This window comes from Oncorhynchus clarkii, chromosome 17, assembly GCF_045791955.1.
Source record: "Oncorhynchus clarkii lewisi isolate Uvic-CL-2024 chromosome 17, UVic_Ocla_1.0, whole genome shotgun sequence".
In the NCBI taxonomy this organism is placed as follows: Eukaryota; Metazoa; Chordata; class Actinopteri; order Salmoniformes; family Salmonidae; genus Oncorhynchus; species Oncorhynchus clarkii.
The window spans coordinates 72,371,280-72,392,826 of NC_092163.1; the positions used below are offsets into that span (position 1 = coordinate 72,371,280).

The window sequence follows — 21,547 nt, forward strand, 5'->3', positions numbered from 1 at the left end:
CTCAAAATATCAGTCAAGCATCAAAGCTAATTGGCTAAAGTTAGCTAGCCTGCTAGCTACTTCCGCACACAACTGAGAGAACAGTTTTTTTGCCAATGTTTACTGAAACCTGTCATAACAACCGGGTGTAGGCTGGCTTTAAAATCATAAATTATTCTTCTCTCTTGGACTCCCAAACCAGAGTGTTAATATTGGAGTAGATTGTCAGAGCGAATTTACAAACTTGGGTGGCAGCATAGCTTTGTGGTTAGAGCGTTGGACTAGTAACCAAAAGGTTGCAAGATCGGATCCCTGAGCTGACAAGATAGAAATCTGTCATTCTGCCTCTGAACAAGGCCGTTAACCCACTGTTCCTAGGCTGTCATTGAAATTAAGAATTTGTTCTTAACTGACTTGCCTAGTAAAATAAAGATATAAACATGCAAGAAACTCTTCTTAACTGACTTGCCTTAACTGACTTGCCTAAAAAGTTAAATAAAACAATTATGAAGAAATCTATTTGTTTGATTGAAGATTAATGTACTGACCTGTTTTCCATGTTTATACCAGACCCCCTCAATGTTTAGACTGCTCACTTCACAGAGTAGCTCTGCTGTTGCGTCAAGCTTAACGTCGACATCAGACAGTCCAATGCTGAATTGAGCACCTAGATCTAAAAATAAGTAAAGACAACAGAAACCATCATAGTTTAGTATAATCTCAAAGTGGGTAATGCGTCACCACTTTCCTTATAATCTTAGCCGTAAATTGTCATACAGATGTAGGATCTTAATTTGAACCATCTTGCTATGGCAGAAAAATATTCCTGCAGCAAGATTCTTGTTAAAAGACTATAGTTTTGGCAAGTCGGTTAGGACATGTACTTTGCGCATGACACAAGTAATATTTCCAACAATTGTTTACAGACAGTTAATTTCCCATATTTGCCAGCAGCATACCACCCTGCATACCACTGCTGGCTTGCTTCTGAAGCTAAGCAGGGTTGGTCCTGGTCAGTTCCTGGATGGGAGACCAGATGCTGCTGGAAGTGTTGTTGGAGGGCCAGTAAGAGGCACTCTTTCCTCTGGTCTAAAAAAAAATTGGAGACACTGCCCTGTGTAGGGTGCTGTCTTTTGGATGGGATGTTAAACGGGTGTCCTGACTTCTCTGAGGTCATTAAAGATCCCATGACACTTATCGTAGGGTGTTAACCCTGGTGTCCTGGCTAAATTCCCAATCTGGCCCTCAAACCATCATGGTCACCTAATAATCCCCAGTTTACAATTGGCTCATTCACCCCCCTCCTCTCCCCTGAAACTATTCCCCAGGTCGTTGCTGCAAATGAGAACGTGTTCTCAGTCAACTTATTTGGTAAAATAACGGATACAAAATAAAAAACATATAATTCACTGTATCACAAATTTCAGTGGGTCAGAGGTTTACATACACTAAGTTGACTGTGCCTTTAAACAGCTTGGAAAATTCCAGAAAATTATATCATGGCTTTAGAAGCTTCTGCTAGGCTAATTGACACCATTGGAGTCAATTGGAGGTGTACCTGTGGATGTATTTCAAGGCCTACCTCCAAACTCAGTGCCTCTTTTTTTGACATCATGGGAAAATCAAAAGATATCAGCCAAGACCCCAGATAAAAATTGGAGACCTCCGCAAGTCTGGTTCATCCTTGGGAGCAATTTCCAAATGCCTAAAGGTACCAAGTTCATCTGTACAAACAATGGTACACAAGTATAAACACCATGGGACCACGCAGCCGTCATACCGCTCTGGAAGGAGACACGTTCTGTCTCCTAGAGATGAAAGTACTTTGGTGTGAAAAGTAAAGGACAGCAAAGGACCTTGTGAAGATGCTGGAGGAAACAGGTACGAAAGTATATCTATATCCACAGTAAAAACTAGTCCTATATCGACGTAAGCTAAAAGGCCTCTCAGCAAGGAAGAATCCACTGCCCCAAAACCGCCATAAAAAGTAAGACTATGGTTTGCAACCGCACTTGGGCACAAAGATTGTACTTTTTGGAGAAATGTCCTCTGGTCTGAAAAAATATATATAACTGTTTTGTCATAATGACCATCGTTAAGTTTGGAGGAAAAAAGGGGAGGCTTGCAAGCCGAAGTACACCATCCCAACAGGGAAGCACGGGGGTGGCAGCTTCATGTTTTGGGGGTGCTTTGCTGAAGGAGGGAATGGTGCACTTCACAAAATAGATAGCATCATGAGGAGGGGGAAATGATGTGGATATATTGAAGCAACATCTCAAGACATGAGTCAGGAAGTTAAAGCTGGGTCAAAAATCGGACTTCCAAATGGACAATGACCCCAAGTATACTTCCAAAGTTGTGGCAAAATGTCTTAAACATCTTAGCGCACGGATCCATTAAAAACATTAAAGCATTAAAAACATTTTCCAGACCAGCAGAGGTGTCACAAAAAAACAGAAATAGCGATAAAATAAATAACTTACATTTGAAGATCTTCCTCTGTTTGCAATCCCAAGGGTCCCAGCTACACAACAAATGGGCATTTTGTTCGATAAAGTCCTTCTTTATATCCCAAAAAGGCAGTTTAGTTGGTGCGTTTGATTCAGTAATCCACCCGTTCCACTCGTTCAACATGCAGACAAAGGAATCCCAAATTCACAAGCGCCACAAGAATAGAGTACTAATGAGGGACACCTTAAAAGACTACAAATACTTGCTAATAAAAAAACAAGCCTGAAACCCTTTATAAAGACTGTTGACATCTAGTGGAAGCCATAGGAACTGCAATCTGGGAGCTATTTATTTGTGTATTCCATGGACAAATATTGAAATGGCCTGTGACCTCAAAAAAAAAAAAGATTTCCAGATGGATTTTCCTCAGGTTTTCGCCTGCCATATCAGTTCTGTTATACTCACAGACATGATTTATATCCAATGCTTCCAATTTGTCCACTTTGTACACGTAATTTATCCGAACTTCCGAATACTGCCCCCCTAGCCCTAAGAGGGGACAACAAAGTCAAGGTATTGGAGTGGCCATCACAAAGCCCTGACCTCAATCCTATAGAAAATGTTTGGGCAGAACTGAAAAAGCATGTGCGAACAAGGATGTCTACAAACCTAACTCAGTTACACCAGCTCTGTCAGGAGGAATGGGCCAAAATTCACACAATTTATTGTAGGAAGCTTGTGGAAGGCTACCCAAGTTAACCAATTTAAAGACAATACTAACAAATACAAATTGAGAGTATGTAAACTTCTGACCCACTGGGAATGTGATGAAAGAAATAAAAGCTGAAAGAAATAATTCTTTCTACTATTATTCTGACATTTCACATTCTTAAAATAAAGTTGTTTTCCTAATGACCTAAGACGGGGATTTTTTACTAGGATTGAATGTCAGGAATTGTTAAAAATGAGTTTAAATGTATTTGGCGAATGTGCATGTAAACTTCCGGCTTCAACTGTATGTGGATTATAATTAATGGACATTTTGTGTAGTGTTCAATACATTTTTCGCTAGGGCAAATCAAGTCTGACATTTTTAAGTGGAAATTACAAACGTTATAAGCCTTTTTTAAACCTCAGAATACAACTATTATCAGCTACAAAAGCAAACAAATTAAGATCCTACAACTGTATGCTCAAGACATATGCAATAGCAATTAACCGAAAATAAACAAGGTTACATATGACTATTGACAAGATAATGATTGGGGACTATAGATTGTTTAGGAGGTTCACAAAATGGTGGTTTCAAATGTTATACCACATTGTAATTTGTCATAATGAATATAGACCAGCAAGTTATATAATTACTGTCTTAGAAATTACAGAGAACAGCAGCAATGTAATGTTACATACCAAGTGAGGTGATGAATTGTTATCCATGTTCATAACAGCAATTGTTGGCAGGGGAGAAAGTATATTGGAATGAACGGAGATGTACAGTATATCAGGTTAATCAACATACTTCAACACTGATGTATCATTCAATTTCATCTACAGTATCTTAAAGTGCTCTAATCAAGGGAACATCAGCCTTAGAGATGCATTTCCGGATCCTGGATGTAACCCGCATGCTGTAACCGTCCATTCTTACCCTGCACAGTGAGCGTTGCCTTGGATTTACGACCATCCACCTCAAAGTGGTAGATTCCTGCATCGTCTTTTTTACAATTATCAATGACCAGCTTGTGACAAGCTCCTTCTTTGATGATTTTCACCCTGTCACCACGAGGTACCTGATTACAGAAATAGAGAACACATTAAATCCAACAGGAGAAAATATCTAGTTTGTCATGTAGCTGTCATATAATCTTTCCAAATAGTTACTTTTCACTTGAATGACTTCAATAGTTGCGTTTTTCCCATCATGATTTATCTTCATCAAGCTATTGTTTAGTTGAATCACATATGTTAGTATTGGGCTGCAGCAAAAGCCTGCACACCTTGTGGGCTCCTGGACCAAGGTTGAAATAAACACTGACTGTATTTTGGGGATTGAAGAACACTGCACTCACCTCTTTCCCGTCTTTATACCAGAACCCCTCAACAGTCGGACTGCTTAGTGTCAAGGACAGCTCTGCTGTTTCATCAAATTTAACTTCGATGTCAGAGAGTCCGCATCCAACAAATTGAGCACCTGGATCTATAAATAAATAAAGACAGCAGAAATCGTAATAATATAGTCTCTAAGTGTGTAATACACCAGAACCTTCCTTATCTTAGCCGTAAATTGTCATACAGATGTAGGATCTTATTTGAACCATTTTGATTTACAGCAGGAAAATATTCCTGCAGCAGCAGGATAGTTTAGTATAATGTCAAAGTTTGTAATGCACCACAAATCTCTGCTGTAAATCGCAAACATATTGTATATGCTCTTACTCAATGGAACTAGATACACAAAGTAAAAGGGATAGTTCACTCAAATTACAAAATGACATATCTATGTAATTGTCTATGGACAAGGTAAGACAGCAACCATGCTTTGGTTTTGTTTACATGGCCACTGTCTCCAAACTTTAAAACAATTTTGTCCAAAATCCAATGCAAGTCAATACAGTATATCCAATGTTTTGTATTCCATGTCCAAATCATCTCAAATCAACTTTATTGAGCTAGACAATCAATTTTAAGGTGATTTGGAAATGACATGCAAAACGTTCTAACATCAGAGATATTGACATGTTTTTGTTTTTGGATATACAGTTCCTTCGGAAAGTATTCAGACCCATTGACCTTTTCCTCATTCTGTTTTACGTTACAATCTTATTCTAAAATGGATGAAATATATACAAAAACCCTCAGCAATCTACACACAATACCTGACAATGATCAAGCAAAAACAGGTTTTTAGAATTGTTTTCAAATTTATAAAATAAAAACAGAAATACCTCATTTACATAAGTATTTAGATCCTTTGCTATGAGACTCCAAATTGAGCTCAGTTGCATCCTATTTCCGTTGATCATCCTTGAGATGTCTCTACAACTTGTTTGGAGTCCATCTGTGGTAAATTAAATTGACTGGACGTGATTTATAAAAGGCTGTCTATATAAGGTCCCATTGTTGACAGTGCATGTCAGAGCAAAAACCAAGCCTTGAGGTCGAAGGAATTGTCCTTAGAACTCCGAGACAGGATTGTGTCGAGGCACAGATCAAGGAAATGGTACCAAAAAATGACGCAGCATTGAAGGTCTCCAAGAATACAGTGGCCTCCATCATTCTTAAAAGGAAAAAGTTTGGAACCACCAAGACTCTTCCCAGAGCTGGCCGCCCAGCCAAACTGAGCAATTGGGGGAGAAGGGCCTCGGCAATGGAGGTGACCAAGAACCCGATGGTCACTCTGACAGACCTCCAGAGTTCCTCTGTGGAGATGGGAAAACTTTCCAGAAGGACATTCATCTCTGCAGCACTCCACCAATGCCTTTATGGTAGAGCGGCAAGACAGAAGCCACTCCTCAGTAAAAGGTACATTACAGCCCACTTGGAGTTTGCCAAAAGGCACCTTAATTAAGGACTCACACCATTAGAAACTTGATTCTCTGGCCTGAATGGCCTGAATGTCAAGCGTCAAGTCTGGAGGTAACCTGGCATCCCTGCGGTGAAGCATGGTGGTCGCAGCACCATGTGGTGGGGATTTTTTTCAGGGACTGGGAGACTTTTCAGGATCGTGGGAAAAATGAACAGAGCAACGAACAGAGAGATTCTTGATGAAAACCTGCTCCAGAGCGCTTAGGACATCAGACTGGGGGAAGGTCACCTTAAAACCGGACAACACCCCTAAGCACACAGTCAAGACAACGCAAGGACAAGTCTCTGAATGTCCTTGAGAAACCCTGCCAGAGCCCAGATTGAACGTGATCGAACATCTCTGGAGAGACCTGAAAGTAGCTGTGCAGCTACGGTCCCCACCCAACCTGACACAGCTTGAGAGAATGTGTAGAGAAGAATGGGTGAATCTCCCCAAATATAGGTGTGCCAAGCTCAGAGCGTCATACCCAAGAAGACTCGAGTCTGTAATCGCTGCCAAAGGTGTTTCAACAAAGTATTGAGTAATGGGTCTGAATAGTTAAGTAAACGTGATACTTCAGTGTTTTATTTTTTATAAATTTGCTAAAAAATGATACAAACCTGATTTAACTTTTTCATTGTGGGGTATTGTGTGTGTATATTGATGAGGAGAAGAAAACAACATTTTAATCCATTTATAATAAGACTGTAATGTAGCAAAATGTGGAAAAATCCAAGAGGTCTGAATACTTTCCAAACATGCACTGTATTTACAGTGATTTATAAATTACAGAATAACACGCATTTTTATGTTACATAGGCCTACCGTTAGATTACATTTTTATGTTACATAGGCCTACCGTTAGATTACATTTTTATGTTACATAGGCCTACCGTTAGATTACATTTTTATGTTACATAGGCCTACCGTTAGATTACATTTTTATGTTACATAGGCCTACCGTTAGATTACATTTTTATGTTACATAGGCCTACCGTTAGATTACATTTTTATGTTACATAGGCCTACCGTTAGAATACATTTTTATTGGTTGCTAAAAAAAGTATTAACACATGTAATAACAGGTGAATAAATACATGTATATAATGATGTATCATTGTTTTATGTGGGACACATTCCATCTATCTTAAAGTGCTCTAATCAAGGGAACAATAGCCTTACAGAAGCATTTCCTGATCTTGGATGCAATCCACAGTAACCGTCCATCCTTACCTGAAACAGTGAACTTTGCCTCAGATTTATGACCATCCACCTCAAATGAATAGACTCCTGCATCGTCTTTTTTACAGCTTTCAATTACCAGCTTGTGACTGGCTCCATCTTGGATGATTTTCAGCCCATCCTCATCGGTTAGCTGATGACGGAAATAGAGAATGGATTCAATCCAGTAGGGGACTGAAAATAGCTTCTTGTTTTTCATTCAACTGTCATAGCTTATTTGCAAATGGGTATTATTTCCCGTTATTTAACTTTGACAATATATACACATCTTCAAGCTGTTTAGTTTAATCAAATGTGTTAGTATTGGTCTGGAGCAAAAGCCTGCACAACATGTGTGTCTCCTTGAACAAGGTTGAAGAACACTATTTGTGTGATTTAAGAATACTGCACTCACTAGTTGCCCGTCTTTAAGCCAGACTCCCTCACAGTTCTCATGGCTCAGTTTGCAGGACAGTTCTGCTTTTTCCCCGAGGCTGCCAGTAATATCAGCCAGTCCATTAAGGAATTGAACACCTGGATAAAATCAAATCAATGTCACATGCGCCAAATACAACAGGTAGACCTTACAGTGAAATACTTACTTATGAGTCCCTAACCGACAGTGCAGTTTAAAAAAATACAGATAAGAGTAAGAGATAATTAAAGAGCAGCAGTGAAATAACAATATATACAGGGGGGGTGCCGGTACAGAGTCAATGTGCGGGGGCACCAGTTAGTTAAAGTAGTATGTACATGTAGGTAGAGTTAATTAAAGTGACCATGCATAGATGACAACAGAGATGAGCAGTGGTGTGGACAGGGTAGAAGCTGTTTAGAAGCCTCCTGGACCTAGACTTGGCGCTCTGGTACCGCTTGCCGTCTGGGAACAGAGAGAACAGTCTATGACTAGGGTGGCTGGAGTCTTTGACAACTTTGGGCCTTCCTCTGACACCGCCTGGTGTAGAGGTCCTGGATGGCAGGAAACTACTGGGCCGTTCGCAGTACCCTCTGTAGTGCTTGCGGTCGGAGGCCGAGCACTTGCCATACCAGGCAGTGATGAAACCAGTATGTGCTCTCGATAGTGCAGCTGTGGAACCTTTTAAAGATCTGAGGACCCATGTCTAATTTTTTCTCCTGATTTGGGAATAGGTTTTGTCGTGCCCGCTTCACGACTGTCATGGTGTGCTTGGACAATGTTAGTTTGTTGGTGATGTGGACACCAAGGAACTTGAAGCTCTCAACCTACTCCACTGCAGCCCCGTCGATGAGAATAGGGGCGTGCTCGGTCCTCTTCTTCTTGTTGTCCACAATCATCTCCATTGTTTTGATCACGTTGAGGGAGAGGTTGATGTCCTGGCACCACACGACCAGGTCTCTGACCTCCTCCCTTTAGGCTGTCTCGTTGTTGTCGGTGATCAGACCTACCACTGTTGTGTCATCGGCAAATGTAATGATGCTGTTGGAGTCGTACCTGGCCATGCAGTCATGAGTGAACAGGGAGTAGAGGAGGGGGCTGAGCACCCACCCCTGAGTGGCCCCTGTGTTTTTTTTGTTTGTTTTTTTATTTCACCTTTATTTAACCAGGTAGGCTAGTTGAGAACAAGTTCCCTTTTGCAACTGGGACCTGGCCAAGATAAAGCGTAGCAATTCGACACATACAACAACACAGAGTTACACATGGAATAAACAAAACATACAGCCAATAATGCAGTAGAACAAAAGTGTCACGTTCTGACCTTTATTTCCTTTGTTTTGTATTTATTTAGGATGGTCAGGGCGTGAGTTGGGGTGGGCAGTCTATGTTTGTTTTTCTATGATTTGGGCATTTGTATGTTTCGGCCTAGTATGGTTCTCAATCAGAGGCAGGTGTCATTAGTTGTCTCTGATTGAGAATCATACTTAGGTAGCCTGGGTTTCACTGTTTGTTTGTGGGTGATTGTCTATGTTGATTGCTTGTGTCAGCACAGTTCTCATTAGCTTCACGGTCGTTATTTCGTTTATTGTTTTGTATAGGGTGTTTCAGTGTTCAGTGTTTTCTTTATTAAAATTCATGATGAACACATACCACGCCGCATTTTGGTCCTCAGATCCTTCTCGCCTCTCCTCTTCAGATGAAGAGGAAGAAGACCGTGACAGAATCACCCACCAACCAAGGACCAAGCGGTGTGGAAAAAGACAGCGACGACAGCAGCAGCAGCAGCAACAACAGCGGCCAGCATCACAGGACTCCTGGACATGGGAGGAGATATTGAACGGAGAGGGACCCTGGGCACAGGCTGGGGAATATTGCCGCCCCAAAGCAGAGCTGGAGGCAGCGAAAGCTGAGCTGCAGCGATGTGAGGAGGCAGCCCCCCCAAAAAAATTGACGGAGGCACACAAGGTGTGGGGCTAAGCCAGGTAGCAGACCTGAGCTCATTCCTCGTGCTTATTATAAGCAGCGCGTTACTGGTCAGGCACCGTGTTATGCGGTTAAGCACACGGTGTCGCAAGTACGTGCCCATAGCCCGGTGCGCTATAGGGCAGCCCCCCAAAAGTGTCATGCGAGCCAGGGCGTATGGTGCGAGCCAGGGCGTATGGTGCCTGCTCAGCATGTCTGGTCGCTGGTACGCAGTTTTGGTCCAGGGTATCCTGCGCCGGCTCTGCGCACTGTGTCTCCGGGGCGCTGGGAGGGTGCAGTGTGTCCTAAATTTGGGAGTGGAGCGTAAGGGAGAGGTGCGTAGTAGACACTAGATCTCCCGTGCTTACCCACAGCCCGGTTCAACCTGTGCCTGCACTCTGGAGGGTCCGGGCTAGAGCAGTGATCCAGCCTAGGGGAGTGGTGCCAGGACTGCGCACCAGACCTCCAGTGCTCCCCCACAGCCCGGTCCTTCAGGTGCCTCCTCCTAACACCAAGTCTCCTGGATGTCTCCCCGGCCTGGTGGGTCCTGTGGCAGCCCCACACACCAGGCTGTCTCTCTGTCTCCTCCCTACAGGTGTTCCCGCCTGTCCGGCGCTGCCAGAGCTTCCGCCCCTCAGTCCAGAGGCGCCAGAGCTCCTCCATCCAGCGCTGCCAGAGCTTTCCTCCTCTCCAGCGCTGCCGGAGTCTCCAGTCTGCCCAGCGCCACCTGAGCTACCCGGTCATTATTTTGTTTATTGTTTTTGTATAGTGTGTTTCAGTGTTCAGTGTTTTCTTTATTAAAATGTATGATGAAAACATACCACTCCTCATCGATCCTTCTCGCCTCTCCTCTTCAGATGAAGAGGAGGAAGACCGTGACATAAAGAAAACAAAAAGTCTATATACAGTGAGTGCAAATGAGGTAAGTTAAGGAAATAAATAGGCCATGGTGGCGAAGTAATTACAATATAGCAATTAAACACTGGAATGGTAGATCGGCAGAAGATGAATGTGCAAGTAGAGACACTGGGGTGCAAAGGAGCAAAATAAATAAATAAATAAATACCAGTATGGGGATGAGGTAGGTAGATAGCCTATCTGTAAACAGCCAATCTATGTACAGGTGCGGTGATCTGTAAACTTCTCTGACAGCTGGTGTTTAAAGCTAGTGAGGGAGACGTGATTCTCCAGCTTCAGAGATTTTTGCAATTCGTTCCAGTCATGGGCAGCAGAGAACTGGAAGGAAAGATGACCAAAGTAGGAATTGGCTTTGGGGGTGACCAGTGAGATATACCTGCTGGAGCGCATGCTACGAGTGGGTGCTGCTATGGTGACCAGTGAGCTGAGATAAGGCGGGGCTTTACCTAGCAGAGACTTGTAGATAACCTGTAGCCAGTGGGTTTGGCGACGAGTATAAAGCGAGGGCCAACCAACGAGAGCGTACAGGTCGCAATGTGGGTAGTGTATGGGGCTTTGGTGACAAAACGGATGGCACTGTGATAGACTGCATCCAGTTTGTTGAGTAGAGTGTTGGAGGCTATTTTATAGATGACATCACTGAAGTCGAGGATCGGTAGGATGGTTAGTTTTACGAGGGTATGTTTGGCAGCATGAGTAAAGGATGATTTGTTGCGATATAGGAAGCCGATTCTAGATTTAATTTTGGATTGGAGATGCCAGTCTGGAAGGAGAGTTTACAGTCTAACCAGACACCCAGGTATTTGTAGTGTTGAGGATCAGTGTGGCGGATGTGTTGTTACCTACCCTTACCACCTGAGGGCGGCCCGTCAGGAAGTTGAGGATCCAGTTGCAGAGGGAGGTGTTTTACTCCCCGGGTCCTTAGCTTAGGATGTAACATTAGGTAAGTAAACTCAGCAAAAAAAGAAACGTCCCTATTTCAGGACCCTGTCTTTCAAAGAGAATTTGTAAAAATCCAAATAACTTCACAGATCTTCTTTGTAAAGGGTTTAAACACTGTTTCCCATGCTTGTTCAATGAACCATAAACTATTTATGAACATGCACCTGTTGAAACGGTCATTAAGACACTAACAGCTCACAGACGGTAGTCAATTAAGGTCACAGTTATGAAAACTTAGGACACTAAAGAGGCCTTTCTACTGACTCTGAAAAACACCAAAAGAAAGATGCCCAGATGCCCCTGCTCATCTAAGTGAACGTGCCTTAGGCATGCTGCAAGTAGTCATGAGGACTGCAGTTGTGGCCAGGGAAATAAATTGCAATGTCCGTACTGTGAGACGCTTAAGACAGCGCTACAGGGAGACAGGACGGACTGCTGATCGTCCTCACAGTGGCAGACCACGTGTAACAACATCTGCACAAGATCGGTACATCCAAAAATCACACCTGTGGGATAGATACAGGATGGCAACAACAAATGCCCGAGTTACACCAGGAATGCTCAATTCCTCCATCAATGCTCAGACTGTCCGCAATAGGCTGAGAGAGGCTGGACTGAGGGCTTGTAGGCCTGTTGTAAGACAGGTCCTCACCAGACATCACTGGCAACAACGTCGCCTGTGGGCAAAAACCCACCGTTGCTGGACCAGACAGGACTGGCAAAAAGTGCTCTTCACTGACGAGTCGCGGTTTTGTCTCACCAGGGGTGATGGCTGGATTCACGTTTATTATTGAAGGAATGAGCGTTACACCGAGGCCTGTAGTCTGGAGCGGGATCGATTTGGAGGTGGAGGGTCCATCATGGTCTGGGGTGGTGTGTCACAGCATCATCGGACTGAGCTTGTTGTCATTGCAGGCAATCTCAATGCTGTGCGTTACATGAACGACATCCTCCTCCCTCATGTGGTACCCTTCCTGCAGGCTCATCCTGACATGACCCTCATGACCCTCATGACAATGTCACCAGCAATAAAGTCCTTCTTTATATTCCAGAAAAGTCTGTTCAGTTGGCGCGTTTGATTGCGTAATCCACCGTTCCACTCATTCAAAGGAATCCCAAAAGTTACCAGTAAACAAATCAAACAACATTTCTACTCAATCCTCAGGTACCCTAATATGTAAATAAACAATACAATTTAAGACGGAATGTAGTATGTTCAATACCGGAGATAAATAATGCCCTCATTCACGCGCGCCACTAGAGTCCTAATAAGGGACACCTTGAAAAAGTCCAACTACTTGGTCATTTTTCAAAAACAACAAGAATGAAACCCTTTCTAAAGACTGTTGACATCTAGTGGAAGCCATAGGAACTGCAATATGGGAGGAATTATTTTGAATATCTCATAGACCAGCATTGAAATGGCCTGTGACCTAAAAATAATATTTTCGGGATGGATTCTCCTCTGGTTCTATCCTGCCATATCAGTTCTGTTATACTCACAGGCCTTATGTTAACAGTTTTAGAATCTTCAGAGTGTTTGCTATCCAATGCTACCAATTATATGCATATCCTAGCTTCTGGGCTTGAGTAAGAGGCGGTTTACTTTGGGAAAGTCAGTCATCCGAACTTCCAAATACTGCCCCCTAATGCAGCTGGTGGCCACACCAGATACTGACTTTAACTTTTGATTTGACCCCCCCCCCTCCCTTTGTTCAGGGACACATTCTTCCATTTCTGTTAATCAGGTCTGTGGAACTTGTTCAGTTTATGTATCCGTTGTTGAATCTTGTTATGTTCTTACAAATATTTACACATGTTAAGTTTGCTGAAAATAAACGCAGTTGACAGTGAGTGTACAATTCTTTTCTTTGCTGAGTTTACATCCTACCGTAGTCAGGATAATCTAGACAGGTAATGCATCACATATTTCCTCATGATCTCATCTGTAAATTTACATTTATAAATACACTATAAATACACACAAAATTATGTGGACACCCCTTCAAATGAGTGGATTTGGCTATTTCAGCCACACCTTTTCTTACAGGTGTATAAAATAGAGCAAACAGCCATGCAATCTCTGTAGACAAACATTGGCAGTAGAATGGCCTTACTGAAGAGCTCAGTGACTTTCACCATGGCACCATCATAGGATGCCACATTTCCAACAAGTCAGTTCATCAAATTTCTGCCCTGCTAGAGCAGCCCTGGTCAACTGTAAGTGCTCTTATTGTGAAGTGGAAACGTCTAGGAGCAACAGCTCAGCCACAAAGTGGTAAGCCACACAAGCTCACAGAGCGGGACCGCTGAGTGCTGAAGTGCATACTGCATAAAAATCGTCTGTCATTGGTTGCAACACTTACTACCGAGTTCCAAACTGCCTCTGGAAGCACAATAACTGTTTGTCAGGAGCTTCATGAAATGGGTTTCCATGGCCGAGCAGCCACACACAAGCCTACAATCACCATGTGCTATTTCAAGCGTCAGCTGGAAAGGTGTAAGCTTCCACTGGACTGGACTCAGTGGAAACGCACTCTTTGGAGTGATGAATCACGCGTCACCATCTACCAGTGCGATGGACGAATCTGGGTTTGACAGATGCCAGGAGAATGCTACCTGCCCCAATGCCTAGTGCCAACTGTAATGTTTGGTAGACAAATTTGTGCTTCCAACTTTGTGGCAGCAGCTTGGGGAAGGCCCTTTCCTGTTTCAGCATTACAATGCCAGCGCGCCTAAAGCGAGGTCCATACATAAATGGTTTGTTGAGATACGTGTGAACGAACTTGACTGGCCTGCAAAGAACCCTGCAATAAAATGCTAATTAATTATTGATTTATACAATGTGATTTTCTGGATTTTTTAGATTCCGTCTCTCACAGTTAAAGTGTACCTATGATAAAAAATGACAGACCTCTACATGCTTTGTAAGTAGGAAAACCTTCCAAATCGGCAGTGTATCAAATACTTGCTCTCCCCACTGTAAATGATTATAAACTAGGTGGTTCGAGCCCGGAATGCTGATTGGCTAAAAGCCATGTTATCAGACGGTATACCATTGGTATAACAAAACATTTATTTTTACTGCTCTAATTAGGTTGGTAACCAGTTTATAGTAGCAATAAGGCACCTCGGGATTTTGTGATATTTGGCCAATATACCACAGCTAAGAGCTGTGTCCAGGCACTCCACGTTGCGTCATGCATAAGAACAGCCCTTAGCCGTGGTATACTGTATTAGCCATATACCACACCTCCTCGGGCCTTATTGCTTAAATATACTATTTGAAGTGAAACAAACATAAGTACATTTGCTTTTAGCAAAAAAAATAAAATAAAAAAAAGGTTGACAATATACATTTATGGACTTAGTAGTAGTCAATGCACCTCTGGGGCACGTTCAGCAGGATGCAACGTATTGGAACGTTCAGATAGAAATAGACTATGTAGAACAAACATGCCTCTCCGACATGTATAAATAAGGAATCACATAGAAATTTCATGAATAGAGCCTATCTGTGTCACGATCGTCGTACGATCGTCGTAGTGAGGAGACCAAAGCACAGCGTGATGTGAATACATGTTCTATATTTAATGAAGAAAGAACACTAAAACAAAACTTACAAAAACAACAAACGAACGTGACGCTATATATAAACAGTGCAGACACAGGCAACTAGACAGACAATAACCCACGAAATACCCAAAGAAGAAGGCTGCCTAAAAATGGTTCCCAATCAGAGACAACGATGAACTCTAATTGAGAACCAATCTAGGCAACCACAGCCATACATAAACACCTAGATGGTAAACAACCCCATAAACCTACAAAATCCCTAGACAGTACAAAACACATACATCACCCATGTCACACCCTGACCTAACCAAAATATATAAAGAAAACAAAGAATATTTAGGTCAGGGCGTGACAGTACCCCCCCACAAAGGTGCGGACTCCGGCCGCAAAACCTAATCAGAAGGGGAGGGTCCGGGAGGGCCTTTTTCAAGGCGGCTGTTCGGGTGCGGGACGTGGACCCCGCTCTACCTCAGTCTTGGCCCACTTAGATGACGCTTCTGGAGCGGGGACACTTGCAGCGGGCCCCGGACTGAAGATCATCATAGAGAGCGCCACTGGATGGAAAGGCGCCTCTGGACTGAGGAGCAGCTCTGGCAGCCCCGAACAGGAGGGAGATTCTAGTATCGCCGGCATGACAGGCGGCTCTGGCGGATCCGGACCGGCTGGAGGGGGACTCTGGCGGATCCGGACCGGCTGGAGGGGGACTCTGGCGGATCCGGACCGGCTGGAGGGGGACTCTGGCGGATCCGGACCGGCTGGAGGGGGACTCTGGCGGATCCGGACCGGCTGGAGGGGGACTCTGGCGGATCCGGACCGGCTGGAGGGGGACTCTGGCGGATCCGGACCGGCTGGAGGGGGACTCTGGCGGATCCGGACCGGCTGGAGGGGGACTCTGGCGGATCCGGACCGGCTGGAGGGGGACGCTCTGGACTGGGTACTGTAGCCGGACGCTCTGGACTGGGTACTGTAGCCGGACGCTCTGGACTGGGTACTGTTGCCGGACGCTCTGGACTGGGTACTGTTGCCGGACGCTCTGGACTGGGTACTGTAGCCGGACGCTCTGGACTGGGTACTGTAGCCGGACGCTCTGGACTGGCGAGGTGCACTGTAGGCCTGGTGCGTGGTACCGGTACTGGTGGTGCCGGGCTGAGAACAGGCACCTCAGGATGAGTGCGAGAAGCAGGAACAGGACACACCGGGTTGTGAAGGTGTACTGGAGACCTGGTGTGTATAGCCGGCATCAAATCGTACGGAACTTTAACACAAGTTTCAGGCTGAGTACGAGGAACTGACACAGGTGGCATCGGACAGCTAACACGCTCCTCAGGGCGAATGCCATGCATCCTACGCCAAATCAACAGGTCTCTCTTCTTGCTCTGCCTTGGGGCGGCGATATTCCCCTGGTTATGCCCAGGGTCCTCCGCTGTCCAGAATTTCCTCCCAAGTCCATGAGTCTTGCGATCGCTGCTGCTGCTGCCTTTTATCACGCTGCTTGTTTCTTTTATGGTGGGTTATTCTGTCACGATCGTTGCAGTGAGGAGACCAAAGCGCAGCGTGATGTGAATACATGTTCTATATTTAATGAATAAAGAACACTAAAACAAACTTACAAAACAACAAACGATACGCTATATATAAACAGTGCAGACATAGACAATAACCCACGAAATACCCAAAGAAGATGGCTGCCTAAATATGGTTCCCAATCAGAGACAATGATGAACAGCTGCCTCTAATTGAGAACCAATCTAGGCAACCACAGACATACATACACACCTAGATGGTAAACAACCCCATAAACCTACAAAAACCCATGGACAGTACAAAAACACATACATCACCCATGTCACACCCTGACCTAACCAAAATATATAAAGAAAAAAAAGAACACTCAGGTCAGGGCAATCTGCAAGGTTTAACAAAGTTTGGCAACTGAACGTGGCCCTTGATATGATGAGTGTGACAACCCACCAGTACTTATCAGCTAACTGGTATAGGTCTCTCTGTAGTGCTATCTAGGAAGTACTGCAAGTCCTGGTCTGTTGCTGTCAAAGCCTGCTAATGAAGTCTAAACAGCAAAAAAAAGGCTTTGCTTATAAATCAAAGGCTGAAGTCAATCTTCAATAAACAGTCCCACAACAAAGCTTTGATTAAAAATAATTAATCTAAGGTCAGCTTATTTGTCAAGTACAAATTAAGCTACCATATAAAAATGACAATACATTAAAGTCAGAGTTTAACATACAACAAGCTCCCTACTTTTTTGCTGAGATTCCCTCAGGCAGTATTGTGTCAGCTTATCATTTAAACCACAGCTGCCATCAGACTGAAATGAAGGAAACCAGCACCTTTTAGGGTTAAACTTGATCAAAAGTTTCTGGAAACAGTTTAGTCTTCTACATTCGGATGTAGTTACATACATTTGTATGTACAAGTGTAAAAAGGTTAGCAAATTATCAAAAAAGCTACGGAAAGTTGCTGATGATAAACCCAGCAAAGACCATTGGACATCAATTTTCCCACTAATAATTTGAGATAAAAATTAAAGTAACTTTTTAATTTAATGTTACATATTCATACCAAATGTACATGAGTTTTTGCTCTAGTTTGTAGTCAGTGGTTAGCATTTTTTTCTTGATGATTCATCTACAATCTGTGATTATATATCATACATAATATCACAGCCATTTTACTCTAAATGACTTTGATTACTGGCCTTATCTAACATGCAATAGTCAACCTCTGTCTTCTCTTACCACGTCACGTCCAGAGAATCGGTCTCTCTGGTATTTCACCCCACTCCATGCCTTGACTCTTTCTCCAAGTTGATTATCATAACCAATGCACATATCATTCATCTAATCTCCTTATTTATCTTTGGCAGCAACTACAAAGTTTTACAAGCGTCATAAAGACAGTCAGCTTACAACATTTACATTAGCAGCAACACAACAAGAGCAACAAAACACTGCTGCCTACACAATGTCCTTAAATGTAGGCAACATTGAGTTTCCTAATGTACTTGGATAGAAAAAGTTGTTGAACCATTTACCTTTACCTCCATGTCCTTCTCCATCCCCCTCTCCGGCACCTGCTCCGGCTCCTGCTGCATCCGCAGCATCCTTCTCTGCTTGGGCCCGTCTGGCTGCATCCGCAGCGTCCTGCTCTGCTTGGGCCCGTCTGGCTGCATCCGCAGCATCCTTCTCTGCTTGGGCCCGTCTGGCTGCATCCGCAGCATCCTTCTCTGCTTGGGCCCGTCTGGCTGCATCCGCAGCATCCTTCTCTGCTTGGGCCCGTCTGGCTGCATCCGCAGCGTCCTGCTCTGCTTGGGCCCGTCTGGCTGCATCCGCAGGGTCCATCTCTGCTTGGGCCCGTCTGGCTGCATCTGCAGCATCCTTCTCTGCTTGGGCCCGTCTGGCTGCATCTGCAGCATCCTTCTCTGCTTGGGCCCGTCTGGCTGCATCCGCAGCATCCTTCTCTGCTTGGGCCCGTCTGGCTGCATCCAGGTCATCCTTTTCCTTCTGCAGCTTAGCTGACTGCTCTGCGGCAATCTTAGCCAGGTTCTCTCCTCCACCACCTGCCGTGGTGGTTTTACGGGACGCTTTTCCCCCACGCATGTTTGGGTCATTATCGGCTGAGTGAACAGGGACATGGAAAGAGGGGTTTAAGTTCAAGTATAAGGCTTCATGTTTATGTTAGTTTTTGCTTAGAAAATATTGTATCACAGTTGTCCCACCTTCCACAATAAGCCAAGCGTTGCAGGAGGTAATGCCAGCCATGGCAGTGTAGACTCCTTTGTCGACTTGGGCACAATCTTTCACTTTTAAGCTGTGAATGAGGTGGTCTTCTGACACAGTGATGTCAAACTTGTCCCCTTGTGCGAGAGGGATGTTCTTTCCAGTCCACACAATCTTTTGGAAGGGGTGGGACAAGACACACTCAAACATAGCATCCTCTCTCTCCTTAGCCTTCACCTCCTGAATCTTGACAACAAACTCCACTGGTATAACTGTAGAGGGAAAGACAGTACGATATTGGTGGGAAACATTTCTCTCAAACATTCCTAAAGAATAATCAAATGATATACTGTGTTACAGTTGCTAAGTTGGTCATACAGAAAGGTAGGAGAAGACACTCTTACTCTTAAAGTCAGTTGAGAAACAATTGGCATCCTCAACGTCCACCTGGTACAACCCAGCGTCGTCTGGCATCAGGTCATTGATGCTAAAGATATACTTTTTGCCAATTTTGTTTAGGTTGTGCTTCCCGCTGCCGTCGTCAGAATAGGGAACCATTACCCCATCCTTTTGGGCAGAAAAGTCAAACACATTATGCACTTCATAACATATTTTGTGAATCATTTAGCTTATCACTGGCTTCCATGGTGGGAGGGAGGACGTACCTTGAATAGGAAAACCTGACTGTTGGGATTCTTCAGTTCCATGTCCAGTTCAAACTCTGCTGAGCCATCTGTTTTCACCTCAATATGTTTAAGATTTTCAACTTTTTCAACAACCTATAAAATTGAAAGAGAGGATCAGGATAGTCTAAAGCAGGAGGGTAAATTATTACCCACAAGGTATAGTAATCTGTAAATTGATTGCCTTGTTGCATCATCGCTGATACCTTTGCCTGTTCCTCCTCTCTCTCTTTCTTCTTTAAGTTCAGCTGCTTCAGCATCCAGCGGAAGTCACTGACTCCATACTCCATACAGACCTTCTCGTAGTCCTTCTTAGGTGAGCTCAGCAACACCTCCCAGAACTTTGGATCAATCTCTCCCTCCTTCTTCTTTAGTTGTGGTTTAGTTCGTACAACCCTTAAATGGGAATAGGAAGAGTTAAAACTCTGGAGAAACTAGTGGTTGGCCATCCTTATCTATTTGTCACAACACTATCCTTGATATGTCTGTCTGAAGTATAGTCAAAAAAATGTTCTGGAAATGAATTAATGGTTTCCAAAAATGTACATGTATACTCCCAAAACGGGACATGAAGTAATTGTTTCGGATATGTGTACTTGGAACAGTAATTTACTTCCTCTTAAGCATTTTTCTGAAATCCTCTGGTGCCGCTCTTTTTGGACCTAGAAAGATTAAGAGTTAAAATAACTAGCCGGATAAATAGGTGATATTGAATCTTCATACGCTAAGGAATTGTGTAATATTAGGATATACAATAATTTGCACACCTGTTGTCGCTTTCTTCTTGAATCCAACTGAAAATAGAAAACAATATATTTTTGTATTGCTAATAGAAAATGTGTTTTAGCAAGTGAACACAGTGCCATTTCAATTAATCATCCTAATGACATACATCAATTCATTTCTCACCCTCAATAACATTCAAGGTGGCAGTGCAAACTGCTCTTCCATATTCATTGGCGGCAAAACATTTGTAGGTGTCAGCTTGTTCTGCTCTTACATTGGGTATCTGATGAAATGACAACATCGCAGTGAGATTTAACCCTACATTCGGTCGATACCACACCAGACATACTGTAGGTCTAGTGCTTTTAGAGAGAAATTTAATAGCAAGGCTTTCTAATGCATTGGCATCCTTGCACAATCACTTGTTTTTTCAGTGGAATAATTATTAGATAACGACAATTTAAAGGGTTGAAATTGTTGTGCGTGCCTTTAGCTTGCTGCTCCTACTTACCTCAAGAAAATATTCTTCCATAGTCTCATCATATCTGCTGATATACTTCACTGGATCATCCAGCGGGCCTTTGTTCCTGGCCCAGGTGATGTTTGGTTTAGGCACTCCACTTACCATACTTTTGAAAAAGGCTAATTTACCTGAAAGCATAGATATGTGTATTGCACTATGAACATTAAATGCTCTATTTAATTCTATACCTGAAAGTCACCAAATGTTAATGTACTCTGCTAGAAACAAAGTCTTCTTACAGCCCAGAAATCAAGTTTGTGCACGTCAGTTTATACAGTAACAAGAGACCCTACCCTCTTGGATCGTCAAAGCGATGGGCTTGCGGGTGAAGTCGGGGGTGGACATGCCCTCTGGTACTTCCTCCACAAACTGTGTTATCATAACTCCAGGGACTCTGGATCTTCTTTTAATAGCCACTGTTGAAGTCCGAAAACAAATACTCTCAGCTCGAAGTTGTTGTGAAGAAACAAGACCAAACAGCAACCAACATATAAGAAACATTTCCTGAATTAGAGAAATACTACAAAACATCATGAATGTTTTGTGTAGGTCAGTATTTTTTCACACCAGTTTTAAATAAAGTACACTCTTACACATCAATATTATACATGGGGCTGTATTACTTTGGTTGGCTTCGTTTGAAGGTGCATTTTAGTCATTCCTCCACAAGTGGTCAATATTTGATTTCCGAAGCAAAAATAAACGTGATATGGTTATTCTAAATAAATGTATTGCTTTACATGGAAACAAATATAATACATAACCCCAGTGAATAATATTGGAAAAATATTTTGTTTAAAAAAACATCAGTAAATCATTAGATCATTAGTAGCTAATTCAAATAAT

At 43.2% G+C, this 21,547-nt stretch overlaps 1 protein-coding gene across 1 annotated transcript in view; it reads right to left on the reverse strand.

Moving 5' to 3' along the window:
* Window positions 1-21,097, reverse strand: part of LOC139369920 (immunoglobulin-like and fibronectin type III domain-containing protein 1) — a 34,051-nt gene extending 12,954 nt beyond the window's left edge. The window contains exons 1-11 of the mRNA XM_071109203.1: window positions 20,995-21,097; window positions 20,690-20,829; window positions 20,362-20,461; window positions 20,220-20,246; window positions 20,066-20,114; window positions 19,659-19,848; window positions 19,435-19,548; window positions 19,174-19,336; window positions 18,769-19,041; window positions 17,773-17,778; window positions 7,635-7,753 (exon numbers count right to left, since the gene is read on the reverse strand). Of these exons, the coding sequence (XP_070965304.1) occupies window positions 7,635-7,753; window positions 17,773-17,778; window positions 18,769-19,041; window positions 19,174-19,336; window positions 19,435-19,548; window positions 19,659-19,848; window positions 20,066-20,114; window positions 20,220-20,246; window positions 20,362-20,461; window positions 20,690-20,829; window positions 20,995-21,082 (1,269 nt within the window). The 5' untranslated portion in view covers window positions 21,083-21,097. The remainder of the gene's footprint in view (window positions 1-7,634; window positions 7,754-17,772; window positions 17,779-18,768; window positions 19,042-19,173; window positions 19,337-19,434; window positions 19,549-19,658; window positions 19,849-20,065; window positions 20,115-20,219; window positions 20,247-20,361; window positions 20,462-20,689; window positions 20,830-20,994) is intronic.
* Window positions 21,098-21,547: the final 450 nt, after the last annotated feature.